This window comes from Salmo salar, chromosome ssa17 (genome assembly GCF_905237065.1).
Source record: "Salmo salar chromosome ssa17, Ssal_v3.1, whole genome shotgun sequence".
Lineage (NCBI taxonomy): Eukaryota > Metazoa > Chordata > Actinopteri > Salmoniformes > Salmonidae > Salmo > Salmo salar.
In genome coordinates, this window is record NC_059458.1 from 26,983,501 (window position 1) to 26,998,500 (window position 15,000).

General features: G+C 44.2%; 1 protein-coding gene across 1 annotated transcript in view; it reads right to left on the reverse strand.

Annotated features, from left to right (window-relative positions):
- The window catches only part of LOC106575692 (kalirin-like), a 112,774-nt gene that overhangs the window by 9,671 nt on the left and 88,103 nt on the right, over positions 1–15,000 (reverse strand). The window contains 1 exon segment of the mRNA XM_045699281.1: positions 14,320–14,584. Within this exon segment, the coding sequence (XP_045555237.1) occupies positions 14,320–14,584 (265 nt within the window).

The following is a 15,000-nucleotide window of genomic DNA, read 5'->3' on the forward strand; positions in this document are numbered from 1 at the left end:
CTTGGTGAACTAAATTGATGTGAGGACAATATTAGCATTACATGTAAGTCAGTTTTCACCATCTTCTCTTTGGTCACTGTGAGAGTTCCACATGTTGTATCTGAAAGTGGTGACATGCCTAATGGTGTTAACCAGAGAAATGTTATTGCTATTCCTACTTTGTTTTCTTTTCCTAATAGGTATAATCCAATCTTTGAGTCTCCTGTTGTTCTGAAATCTCAAAATAATCTGACTTGTATTGAAACTCTGTGCGATTTTAAATGTAGAAAAGGTTTGACATTTTTACATCTTAATATTCGTAGTTTATTACCTAAAATGGATCATGTCATGATCTGGGCCTCTCAGGCAGACCCTGATATTTTTATTTTATCTGAAACCTGGTTAACTGATAAAACCCTGGACTCTGAGGTTGATATGGTTGGTTACAATGTGTTTAGTGCTGATAGGAAAGGCAAAGGGGGTGGTGTTGCTATTTACACAAAGAATATTATTTCTGTGTCTCTGTTAACTTCTTTGGGATAGGGGGCAGCATTTTCATGGACGGATAAAAAACGTACCCGATTTAATCTGGTTACTACTCCTGCCCAGAAACTAGAATATGCATATAATTAGTAGATTTGGATAGAAAACACTCTAAAGTTTCTAAAACTGTTTGAATGGTATCTGTGAGTATAACAGAACTCATATGGCAGGCCATAACCTGAGAAGATTCCATACAGGAAGTGCCCTGTCTGACAATTTGTTGTCCTTCTGTTGCATCTCTATCGAAAATACAGCATATGTGCTGTAACGTGACATTTTCTAAGGCTTCCATTGGCTCTCCAAAGCCGCCAGAAAGTGGAATGGGGTGTCTGCTGTCTCTGGGCGAAGAACAGCAGGAGAGTTTGTGAGTGGTCAGCCTGGGGACAGTGACACTGGAGATACGCGGTCACGAGACTACTCAATTTTTTTTGCGTTTGACATGCGTTTGACAAGCGTTTGACATGCTTCTAAGTACGGTAATGGAATATTTAGAATTTTTTGGTCACGAAATGCGCTCGTGCGTCACCCTTCGGATAGTGACCTGAACGCACGAACAAAACGGAGCTATTTGAATATAACTATGGATTATTTGAAACCAAATCAACATTTGTTGTTGAAGTAGAAGTCCTGGGAGTGCATTCTGACAAAGAACAGCAAAGGTAATCCAATTTTTCTAATAGTAATTCTGAGTTTAGGTGACCCCGAAGTTGGCAGATGTCAAAATAGCTAGCCGTGATGGCCGAGCTATGTACTCAGAATATTGCAAAATGTGCTTTCGCCGAAAAGCTATTTTAAAATCGGACATAGCGATTGCATAAAGGAGTTCTGTATCTATAATTCTTAATGTATTTTGTCAACGTTTATCATGAGTAATTTAGTAAATTCACCGGAAGTTTTCGGTGGGTATGCTAGTTCTGAACATCACATACTAATGTAAATAGCTGTTTTTTTTATATAAATATGAACTTGATTGAACAAAACATGCATGTATTGTATAACATACTGTCCTAGGAGTGTCATCTGATGAAGATCATCAAAGGTTAGTGCTGCATTTAGCTGTGGTTTTGGTTTTTGTGACATATATGCTTGCTTGGAAAATGGCTGTGTGAGTATTTGTGTCTATGTACTCTCCTAACATAATCTAATGTTTTGCTTTCGCTGTAAAGCCTTTTTGAAATCGGACAATGTGGTTAGATTAACGAGAGTCTTATCTTTAAAATGGTGTAAAATAGTTGATTGTTTGAGAAAATTGAATTGTGGTATTTTAGTTGGTTTTGTATTTCGCGCCGTGCGATGCCATTGGCTGTTGGCTAGGGGTTCCGCAGGCAGAACAGGGTTCCGCTAGCGGAACGTCTGTCCTCAACAGGTTAAAGGCTACCTCCCGTCCTAAACAATTTCAATTGTTGGCTTTAAGTCTTCAGTTGGGTTCAAACTCAAAAATAAGTTATAGGAATCTATCGTCCACCCTCCTCCGCCAAGAAATGTGTACTAAATGAACTCACTGATTTATTTGCCATTTTTACTACCCCAGAGGTGTTCATTTCTGGAGATTTTAATCTTGCATGGGGAACGCAGGATGCTGACTGTGTCATACATTTCGTCTTCTGATGAAGAGTAAGAAATATCGGACCAATACGCAGCGTGGTAAGTGTCCATACTTATATTTTTATTCATACGTGAACACTGAAACAAAACAAGAAAACGCACGACAGTCCTGTAAGGTAACCTTGCCTATACATGGAACAATCACCCACAAACACAATAGAAAATAAACCCATATAAATATAGCTTCCAATTAGAAGCAACGACAACCAGCTGCTTCTAATTGGAGGTCGTTCCCAAAACTAACATACAAATACAAATACTAGAAATACGAACATAGAAATACAAAACATAGAACAATACCCCAAAACCCCGACAACACAAAACAAACACACCCCTGCCACGTCCTGACCAACCTACAATAACAAATAACCCTTTTTACTGGTCAGAACGTGAAAGTACCCCCCCAAAGGTGCAGACCCCGGATGCACCTCACACACAAAAAAAGAAACACAAAAAAATAAACCCCAAAACAAAAATGAATCCTAAACTAAAGGGAGGGAAGGGAGGGTGGCTACCGTCACCGACGGCTCCCCTGCTACACCCCCCCCCCAATCCTCCTCTTATGGAGGTGGCTCAGGCTCTGGCCTTAGTCCCCAACCTAACCTGTCCACCCCCGCTGAAGACCTTGGGCTGTAGGGCGACTCTGGCTGCGCCGGTTCCGGACCGTGGGCCGTCTCTGTCGGCTCCGGACCGTGGGCCGTCTCTGTCGGCTCCGGACCGTGGGCCGTCTCTGTCGGCTCCGGACCGTGGGCCGTCTCTGTCGGCTCCGGACCGTGAGCCGTCTCTGTCGGCTCCGGACCGTGGGCCGTCTCTGCTGGCTCCGGACCGTGGGCCGTCTCTAGACGGGGCACTGTCACCGGAAGCTCTGGACGGGGAACTGTTGCCGGACACTCTGGACGGGGCACTGTTGCCGGACACTCTGGACGGCGCACTGTTGCCGGACACTCTGGACGGCGCACTGTTGCCGGACACTCTGGACGGGGCACTGTTGCCAGAAGTCCTGGACAGGGAATGCGCACTGGAAGCCTGGTGCGTGGGGCTGGCTTAGGAGGCGCCAGACTAGGGACACGCACCTCAAAGCTAGTGCGAGGAGAAGGAACTGGATACACGGGGCATTGACTACGCACTGGAGGTCTGAAGGACACAGCCTGCATAACCCGTTCTGGCTGGATAGTTACCATAGCCCAGCACGGGCGAAGTGCTGGTATCGACCGCACCGGCCTATAGGTGCGCACTGGTGATACAGTGCATATCTTCGCATAGCGTGGTGTTTTCTTGGTCCAACGCTCCCCATAATAAGCACGGGAAGTTGGCTCAGGTCCCCTTCCTGGCCTAGCCAACTTACCCGTGTGCCCCCCCCAACATTTTTTATTGGGGGCTGCGTCTCAGGCTTCCTTGCCAGCCGTGTTCCCGAATAACGTTCTCGATCCTCTCCAGTCTTCCTCCATGGTCCTTCTCCAGCCAGTATCTCCTCCCAAGTCCGTGACTCCGTATACACCTCCTGCTGCTCCCACCTCCACTGCTTGGTCCTCGTTTGGTGGGTGATTCTGTCATACGTTTCGTCTTCTGATGAAGAGTAAGAAATATCGGACCAATACGCAGCGTGGTAAGTGTCCATACTTATATTTTTATTCATACGTGAACACTGAAACAAAACAAGAAAACGCACGACAGTCCTGTAAGGTAACCTTGCCTACTCATGGAACAATCACCCACAAACACAATAGAAAATAAACCCATATAAATATGGCCTCCAATTAAAAGCAACGACAACCAGCTGCTTCTAATTGGAGGTCGTTCCCAAAACTAACATAGAAATACAAATACTAGAAATACGAACATAGAAATACAAAATATAGAACAATACCCAAAAACCCCGACAACACAAAACAAACACACCCCTGCCACGTCCTGACCAACCTACAATAACAAATAACCCTTTTTACTGGTCAGAACGTGACAGACTGTTTAAAGGATTTTTGTACTCATCTAAATTTGACCCAGCTGATTACAAATTTACATGTCCAAACTTCAAGGACCTTACGAAATTGACTTCGATTGACCTCATATTTACAAATACTCCAGAGAAATATGCTGGAAGTGGAGTGTTTGCTTTGGATATTAGTGACCACTGTCCCATTGTATGTGTCAGGGATACACGGATGCCAAGATCCAAACCTCGTTCTATCAACAAGAGGGATTTTAAACATTTCAATAAACAGGCCTTTTTTGGAGATTTTTATTTTGGTGACTTTGATTGTATTGCATCTATACCTGACCCAGAGTTGGCTCTGAACCACTTCTCAAATGTTTTCAATTGTATTGTAGATAAACATGCTCCCTTGAAAAATGGAGAATTAAAAATAGGTCTTGCCCTTGGTTCAGTCCTGAGCTATCTGAAGTCATACACAACAGAGATGCTGCCTGGGCCAAAGATAAATTCACAGATTCGGGCCCAGACTGGCAGTCTTTAAGGCGATTGAGAAATCTGGGTGTAAAACTAGTTAAAAAGCAAAATCAGATTATTATGTTGATACACTATCTGAATGTACAGGGAACCCAGCTACATTTTGGAAAGCTGTTAAATCACTGAAGGGTTGTGTCTCCTCTTCTCTCCCCCATGAAATTAATTTAGATTCTTGCTCTTTTACTGACAAAATTGATATCATCAATGTATTTAATCACCATTGTATATCAGCGGGCTATATATTTGAATGCATTTCAAAGCCAGCTCTTGAAAAGAGTAGTTTGGATGTTGATGGTGAAAACTATTGTATGATACTAAAAATGCTGGGCAGGAGTTTTCATTTCAGAAATTCACTGATACAAAGGATCTTGACAACTATGTCCCCATTTCAAGACTACCTTGTTTAGCTAGGATTCTTGAATCCTTGGTTAATGCACAACCTCGTTCCTTTTTATCTGATAATTGTATTCTTAATATAAACCAATCCAGGTTTAGACCTGGGCATAATACTACCACAGCAGCCACACTAGTTGTTAAGGATCTTGTCAATGCCTGGGATGCTAAAAAGATCTGTGCGTCCTTCTTTATTGACCTGTCAAAGGCGTTTGACACTGTTGATCATTCTGTTTTGCTGAAGTTATCAAGCACAGGCCTGGGATATACAGCCTGTTTATGGTTTCAGAATTATCTTAGCGACAGAACTCAGGCCATCTTGACAGACGGGTTTAAATCTAAATTTCATTATTAAATGGAAGAAGTTTAGAACTGCCAAGACGCTTCCTAGAGCTGGCCACCCGCCCAAACTGAGCAATCAGGGGAGAAGGGCCTTGGTCACGGAGGTGACCAAGAACCCGATGGTCACTCTGACAGAGCTCCAGAGTTCCTCTGTGGAGATGGGAGAACCTTCCAGAAGGACAACCATCTCTGCAACACTCCACCAATTAGGCCTTTATGGTAGAGTGGCCAGACGGAAGCAACTCCTCAGTAAAATGCAACTGGCAGCCCACTTGGAGTTTGCCAAAAGGCACCTAAAGGACTCTCAGACCATGAGAAACAGATTCTCTGGTCTGATGAAACCAAGATTTGGCCTGAATGCCAAGTGCCACATCTGGAGGAAACCAGGCACCGCTCATCACCTGGCCAATACCATCCCTACGGTGAAGCATGTGGTTGCAGCATCATGCTGTGGGGATGTTTTTCAGCGTCAGGGACAGGGAGACTAGTCAGGATCCAGGTAAAGATGAATGGAGCAAAGTATTAGAGAGGTCCTTGATAAAAACCTGCTCCAAAGAGCTCAGGACCTCAGACTGGGGAAAAGGTTCACCTTCCAACAGGACAATGGCCATAAGTACACAGCCAAGAAAATGCAGTTGTCACGACTTCCGCCGAAGTCGGGTCCTCTCCTTGTTCGGGCGGCGCTCGGCGGTCGGTGTCGCCGGTCTTCTAGCCATCATCGATCCACTTTTCATTTTCCATTTGTTTTGTCTTGTTTTTCCTCACACCTGGTTTCAATTCCCTCAATCTCTTGTTGTGTCGTTAACCCTCTCTTACCCCCCATATCTTTGTGTGGGATTGTTTATTGTAAGTGCTTGTGCACGTGTTGATTGGTGCGCGGCGGGTTTTGTACCCATATCTTGTTATTTTTATGCCGTTGGTTTTGCTGTTAAACTGCTCCGGCTATTACCAAGTTCTGCTCTCCTGCGTCTGACTTCCCTGCCACCGGTTACCCACCCCTTACAGCAGGAGTGGCTTCGGGACCAAATCTCTGAATGTCACTGAGTGGCCCAGCCAGAGCCCGGACTTGAACCCAATCGAACATCTCTGTAGAGACCTGAACATAGCTGTGGACGCTCCCCATCCAACCTGACAGAGCTTGAGAGGATCTGCACAGAAGAATGGGAGAAACTCCCCAAATACAGGTGTGCCAAGCTTGTAGCGTTATACCCAAGAAGACTCAAGGTGTCACGGTTGTCATAGGAATGAGCGGACCAAAGTGCAGCGTGTGTGTCGTTCCACATTTTATTTATACTGTGAAACTATGCAATACATAAATAAACTGAATGACAAAACAACAAACCGTGACACAGAGGTGAAACATACACTACTCAAAATGTATCTCCCACAAACCCAGGTGGGACAAACACCAACTTAAATATGACCTCCAATTAGAGACAACGATGACCAGCTACCTCTAATTGGAGATCATCTCAAACAAAGCCCAACATAGAAATACAAAAACTAGAACAACCCAACATAGAAATACAAAACTAGAACATAACAACATAGAAAAACTAAACTAGAAAACCCCCCTGTCAAGCCCTGACCTACTCTACCATAGAAAATAACAGCTTACCATGGTCAGGACGTGACACAAGGCTGTAGTCGCTGCCAAAGATGCTTCAACAAAGTACTGAGTAAAAAAGTTCTGGGTCTTAAGTACTGGGTCTTAATACTTATGTAAATTTGATATTTCAAAAAAATATATATTATAAATAAAAAAAATTATATAAACCTGTTTTTGTTTTGTCATTATGGGGTATTGTGTGTAGATTGATTAGGGGGAAAAACTATTTAATTCATTTTAGAATAAGGCTGTAACGTAACAAAATGTGGAAAAAGTGAAGGGGTTTGAATACTTTCTGAATACACTGTATATTCAAAAATTAGTTCAAATTAGTGGATTTGGCTATTTCAGCCACACCAGTTGCTGACGGGTGTATAAAATTGAACACACAGCCATGCAATCTACATAGACAAACATTGGCAGTAGAATGGGCTTAATGAAGAGCTCAATGACTGTCAACGTGGCACAGTCATAGGATGCCACCTATCCAACAAGTTATTGTGAAGTGGAGCAACAATGGCTCAGCAGCGAAGTGCTAGGCCACACAAACTCACAGAAAGGGATCGCCAAGTGGTGAAGCGCGTAGCGCGTAAAAATTGTCTGTCCTCGGTCACAACACTCACTACCGAGTTCCAAACTGCCTCTGGAAGCAACGTCAGCACAAGAACTGTTCGTCGGTGGCTTTATGAAATGGGTTTCCATAGCTGAGCAGCCGCACACAAGCCTAAGATCACCCTGTGGAAAGCGTTGGCTGGAATGGTGTAAAGCTCGCTGCCATTGGACTCTGGCGCAGTGGAAACGTATTCTCTAGAGTGATGAATCACGCTTCACCATCTGGCAGTCTGACAGACGAATCTGGGTTTGGTGGATGCCAGGAGAACGCCACCTGCCCAAATGCATAGTGCCAACTGTAAAGTTTGGTGGAGGAGGAATAATGGTCTGGCGCTGTTTTTCATGGTTCGGGCTAGTCTCCTTAGTTCCAGTGAAGGGAAATCTTAACGCTACAATGACATTCTAGATGATTCTGTGCTTTTGTTCCAACAGTTTGGAGAAGGCCCTTTCCTGTTTCAGCATGACAATGCCCCCATGCACAAAGCGATGTCCATACAGAAATGGTTTGCCGAGATCCATGTGGAAAAACTTGACTGGCCTGCACAGAGCCCTGACCTCAACCCCATCGAACACCTTTGGGATGAATTGGAACGCCGACTGCGAGCCAGGCCTGATTGCCCAACATCAGTGCCCGACCTCACTAATGCGCTTTTGGCTGAATGGAAGCAAGTCCCCGCAGCAATGTTCCAACACAGTGTAAAGCCTTCCCAGAAGAGTGGAGGCTGTTATAGCAGCAAACTGGGGACCAACTCCATATTAATGCACATGATTTTGGAATGTAGTATACAACCCCCTCCTAAAGATATAGGTTTTGAAAGGAATATCTCTCAAAGTATTGTAAGTGTGTTGTTGTTCGATAGGACTGCAGGAGGGAAGAGAAAGGGTGGGAAGAAGGGAAGAAGGGAGGGTGGAGGGAGAGAGAGAGCGGTAGTGAGGGAAGTACAGCATGCTGGGTTGACAAAAACTGCAGAAGGAGGGAGAAGAGGTGGGAGAGAGTGAGAGAGAAGGAGGGAGGAGGAAAGGAGAGAGGGGGGAAAGTGCAGGCTTTGGGTGGACGGCAGTTCCCTTTCTCAGGTAAACTTCCTCTGAGACAACAAACCCCAGACCACAGGAACTCTCGGTTTCTGTATGACTGACCCAACTGCACACACAGAAACAACAAACACAACGCCCAGGGATAAGTGTGTTTCCGGGTGGGTGGGTGAACGTATCTGGAGCAATTTCAGCAGTAATGAGTGAGCGAAACCTGACTAACTAGAATAACCTGACTAACTAGTCTAGTAGCCAAACAGACATGGACACGGACAGAGGCAGAGAGATGGAGTGGAGGAATTTCAGGTATGGCCACCAAATCTGTGTGTGTATGTGTGTTGTAAATGGGATATGTTAGAAGATCATAACTATTAATACATTGTCCTAGCCTGGCAAAACATCAGCTTATGTGTCCATGTTGCTCTTACAATCTCTCTTTCTCTCTACCTCTCTCTCGCTCTCTACCTCTACCTCTCTCTCTCTCTTTCTACCTCTCTCTCTCTCTCTACCTCTACCTCGCTCTCTCTCTTTCTCTCTACCTCTCTCTCGCTCTCTACCTCTACCTCTCTCTCTCTCTTTCTACCTCTCTCTCTCTCTCTACCTCTACCTCGCTCTCTCCTTTCTCTCTACCTCTCTCTCTCTCTAGCTCTCTGTCTCTCTCTCTCTCTACCCCTCTCTCTCTCTCTACCTCTCTCTCTCTGTCTCTCTCTCTCTCTACCTCTTCCCCACTCTCTCTACCTCTCTCTCTCTACCTCTACCTCTCTCCCTCTCTACCTCTACCCCTCTCTCTCTACCTCACTCTCTCTCTCTCTACCTCTCTCCCTCTCTCTTTTTCTATCTCCCACTCTATCCAACAACTACAACAACACGCATCATAGGACCAAATCAAAGCAAAGTCAGCTATACTACCGCACGCACGCACGCATGCCCGCACACACCCACACACACCCACCCACCCACACACACACCCACACACACCCACCCACCCACACACACACACACACACCCACCCACCCACACACACCCACCCACCCACACACCCACCCACCCACCCACCCACCCACACACACACACACCCACCCACCCACACACACCCACACACACCCACCCACCCACACACCCACCCACCCACCCACCCACCCACACACACACACACTCACCTGTCTCATCAATCTCTCCCAGGATCCAACCCCAAACCCTGGAGCAACAGCCTCTCCTCCTGCGCATGCCTCCCCCCTACCACCTCACCCAGACAGAGAGACAGACAGACAGAGAGACAGACAGACAGAGAGAGGAGGGATAGAGGTTCTTCTCCTAACTCCAGACTCAAACTGAACTCAACTCTGAGATCTAAACTGTTTATAAAGGCGGAGTTAGAGCTGAGCGGTTCTAAGGAAAGAGGCGGGATTAAGTTAGATAACTAGTGAATGAAGTTAAATGATTGAGAGACATTGTGTGTGAATGTGTGTCTGTGTGGTCATGTATTTAATGTGTGTTACACTCTAAAGTAGGACACTGCAGTTTTCACCTGCTGTGCTTCTACTAGTATTGTTTTCCCATGCCGTACACACACACACACACACACACACACACACACACAGACACACACACACACACACACACACACACACACACACACACACACACACACACACACACACACACACACACACACACACACACACACACACACACACACACACACACACACACAGGACGTGTGTGTTGGGTTTTAACTTTAGCGTCAATGTTTGACAGTCAGGTCAATGTATAAACCTCTGAACTCCACCTGTGGGTTTACCTTTACCCTTGTGTGTGTGTGTACTGTATGTGTGTGTCTGTGTGCGTGTTCTCAGGTCAGGCAGGAATTCTTTATTCTGAGCTGCCACAACAAACTGGAGATTAAAACTGGTACGATAGTTACCCAGCTTGTAAGTTAACCTTCACACACACACACACACACACACACACACACACACACACACACACACACACACACACACACACACACACACACACACACACACACACACACACACACACACACACACACACACACACACACACACACACACAGACAGAGGGAGTCCCATAGTGAGTTTCAGGAACTACACTAAACTGTATTTATAATGCAGAGGTAAAAAATGAAAGATTGAAGACTGTTTGTTTGAGTGAACGCCCGTCAGACTGAATTACCATCATCTAAAGCTCCTTTCTGTTCTGCTCTTTTCTTCACTTCTCTTTTTGCCTGCCTTCCCTCTCTCTTTGGCTGGAGTCACAAAACACTTCTTACGCAAACACTTAAGAAGATTCTTAAGATTTTTTTTTTTATAAGTTCATAAGATTTGCAATTCCTCAACAATATCGTAAGATGTAATGATTTTCTTATGAACTTCTTAAATATCTTCTTACAAATCTTCTTAAGATGTTTGTTGCTAGGCAACCGTCTTAGCTAGCTATAAATCTAGCAGTGGCAATCATGTTAGCATATTTCTTACTGAGATTACTGTTCTAAAACATGTTCTGTGGTTTAAAATAATCAATACTGAAACTTTCAGATGAAGTTTGTGAGTGAATTAAACATGTTCCATTGGCAAGAACATTTCCAATAACTTTTTTGAGGAACAGCAAATTTGCTTAACTTTCTTCTTAAGTCTATCATTAACCTGTTGGGGCTAGGGGGCAGTATTTTCACAGACGGATAAAAAACGTACCCGATTTAAACTGGTTACTACTCTTGCCCAGAAATGAGAATACGCATATAATTAGTAGATTTGGATAGAAAACACTCTAAAGTTTCTAAAACTGTTTGTATGGTGTCTGTGAGTATAACAGAACTCATATGGCAGGCCAAAACCTGAGAAGATTCCATACAGGAAGTGCCCTGTCTGACAATTTGTTGTCCTTCTGTTGCATCTCTATCAAAAATACAGCATCTGTGCTGTAACGTGACACTTTCTAAGGCTTCCATTGGCTCTCTAAAGCCGCCAGAAAGTGGAATGGGGTGTCTGCTGTCTCTGGGCAAAGTACAGCAGCAGAGTTTGTAAGTGGTCAGCCTGGGGACAGTGAGACTGAGATGCGCAGTCACGAGAATTCTCAATTTTTTTCTTTCAGCCTTTGAATGAATACAACGTTGCCTGGTTGGAATATTATCGCTATTTTATGAGAAAAATAGCATAAAAATTGATTTTAAACAGCGTTTGACATGCTTCTAAGTACGATAATGGAATATTTTGAATTTTTTCGTCACGAAATGCGCTCGCGCGTTACCCTTCGGATAGTGACCTGAACGCATGAACAAAACGGAGGTATTTGGATATAACTATGGATTATTTGGAACCAAAACAACATTTGTTGTTGAAGTAGAAGTCCTGGGAGTGCATTCTGACAAAGAACAGCAAAGGTAATCCAATTTTTCTAATAGTAATTCTGAGTTTAGTGAGCCCCAAACTTGGTGGGTGTCAAATTACCTAGCCTGTGATGGCCGAGCTATGTACTCAGAATATTGCAAAATGTGCTTTCGCCGAAAAGCTATTTTAAAATCTGACATAGCGTTTGCATAAAGGAGTTCTGTATCTATAATTCTTTAAATAATTGTTATGTATTTTGTCAACGTTTATCATGAGTAATTTAGTAAATTCACCGGACGTTTTCGGTGGGTATGCTAGTTCTGAACATCACATGCTAATGTAAAAAGCTGTTTTTTTTATATAAATATGAACTTGATTGAACAAAACATGCATGTATTGTATAACATAATGTCCTAGGAGTGTCATCTGATGAAGATCATCAAAGGTTAGTGCTGCATTTAGCTGTGGTTTTGGGTTTTGTGACATATATGCTTGCTTTGAAAATGGCTATGTGATTATTTTTGGCAGGGTACTCTCCTGACATAATCTAATGTTTTGCTTTCGCTGTAAAGCCTTTTTGAAATCGGACAATGTGGTTAGATTAACGAGAGTCTTGTCTTTAAAATGGTGTAAAATAGTCATATGTTTGAGAAATTGAAGTTATAGTATTTTTGAGGTATTTGTATTTCGCGCCACGCAATTCCACTGGCTGTTGACTAGTGGAAACGTCCCACCTAGCCCATAGAAGTTAAGGAAAAAATGGCAGTTAAGAAGAAATGTCTTCTTAAGAAGGCTTTTTTTTTTTGCCATACAACTCTCCTTCCGTGGCCTCCAACTGCTCCTAAATACAAGTAAAACTAAATGCATGCTCTTCAATCGATCGCTGCCTGCACCTGCCCACCTGTCCAGCATCACTACTCTGGACGGTTCTGACTTAGAATATGTGGACAACTACAAATACCTAGGTGTCTGGTTAGACTGTAAACTCTCCTTCCAGACTCACATCAAACATCTCCAATCCAAAGTTAAATCTAGAATTGGCTTCCTATTTCGCAACAAAGCATCCTTCACTCATGCTGCCAAACATACCCTCGTAAAACTGACCATCCTACCGATCCTCGACGTCATTTACAAAATAGCCTCCAACACTCTACTCAGCAAATTGGATGTAGTCTATCACAGTGCCATCCGTTTTGTCACCAAAGCCCCATATACTACCCACCACTGCGACCTGTACGCTCTCGTTGGCTGGCCCTCGCTTCATAATCGTCGCCAAGCCCACTGGCTCCAGGTCATCTACAAGACCCTGCTAGGTAAAGTCCCCCCTTATCTCCGCTCACTGGTCACCATAGCAGCACCCACCTGTAGCACTCGCTCCAGCAGGTATATCTCTCTGGTCACCCCCAAAGCCAATTCCTCCTTTGGCCGTCTCTCCTTCCAGTTCTCTGCTGCCAATGACTGGAACGAACTACAAAAATCTCTGAAACTAGAAACACTTACCTCCCTCACTAGCTTTAAGCACCAGCTGTCAGAGCAGCTCACAGATCACTGCACCTGTACATAGCCCATCTATAATTTAGCCCAAACAACTACCTCTTCCCCTACTGTATTTATGTATTTATTTATTTTGCTCCTTTGCACCCCATTATCTCTATTTCTACTTTGCACATTCACCTACTGCAAATCTACCATTCCAGTGTTTTACTTGCTATATTGTATTTACTTCGCCACCATGGCCTTTTTTTTGCCTTTACCTCCCTTATCTCACCTCATTTGCTCACAATGTATATAGACTTATTTTTCTACTGTATTATTGACTGTATGTTTGTTTTACTCCAGGTGTAACTCTGTGTTGTTGTATGTTGTCGAACTGCTTTACTTTATCTTGGCCAGGTGGCAATAGTAAATGAGAACTTGTTCTCAACTTGCCTACCTGGTTAAATAAAGGTGAAATAAAATAAAAAATTATAAATCTGGGCCCTGATTTGCTACGTATATCAAATGTAAATGTTCATGGAGTATTTTAGAGTTATGCACGTCAGCATTTTGGCAGTTGAGAACGTTCTTGAGTGGGATGTTGAAATTTCCCCTAGATTAAACAGGAAATTAACAGCAGCAGAGAGGAAGTGACCCAAGAACAATAATACCACTTCCTATTTGAAGGCCACCAGACTGGACTGACACAGGTCACCATAATGACCAGAGATGGAGTTGTGTTTCTGTACCTCCAAGAGTGAGAAAGTAACTCTGCAGACCTCACCAAGGTAAAACCACTAGGAATTCAGCTAAAACAACAAACACTTTTTACAAAAGTATCAAAATGACTTTCCTAATGGAGCTCCCCATACGTTCCCACGCATTCCACCCCAGAACTCCGTCAGTCTCACCTTTCCCAGCGGTGGCAGTGTTGGTGGTGGCAGGCATCAAGCCGTCCATGTCAGCGCTGTGGGAGTGGGAAAGGCAGAGGGCAGTCATGGGTACCAGGCCCTCCTGTAGAGGGGTGTGGTCTGTGGTCCTGACCAGACACCAGCCCGATCGCTCACTGGACCGCTCCACCAGCTCCACGGTCTGACCGCAACGAACACTCAGCTCCTCGGCCCCGCCCGCCGAGAAGTCCAACAGGACCACGGTCAACTCACAGCCACCGGACAGCTAGAGAGGAGGGCGACAGATAGCAGAGAAAGAGAGAGAGAGAGAGAAAGAGAGAGGGTGTGTTAACATTGTGTAAAGTGAGTGGCCTCAGGTTGTCTAGCGGTTAGTCCCCACTCATTTAATAAAGAAAGAAAACATTGTGTAAAATGTGGTAATTTCAAAGTATGAGCTAAAGCTTTGAGAGGGTAGTGAAAGTATAGAGTATAAGTAACAGTCTATGAACGACAGGGAAGACTGAGCCCTGTAGAAGTTGTGGTCTTAACGTTGACACTGGTATGCAGGGCAGGGCAGAGCACAGACAGGCACACTATCCCACATAGTCTCACATGTAAATCCTCCCAAATGACCTCTCGTGACCCCCCTTGTCTTACCACCATAAACCAGTTCTGATTAAATTGGTTCAATAGCCCTGAAAC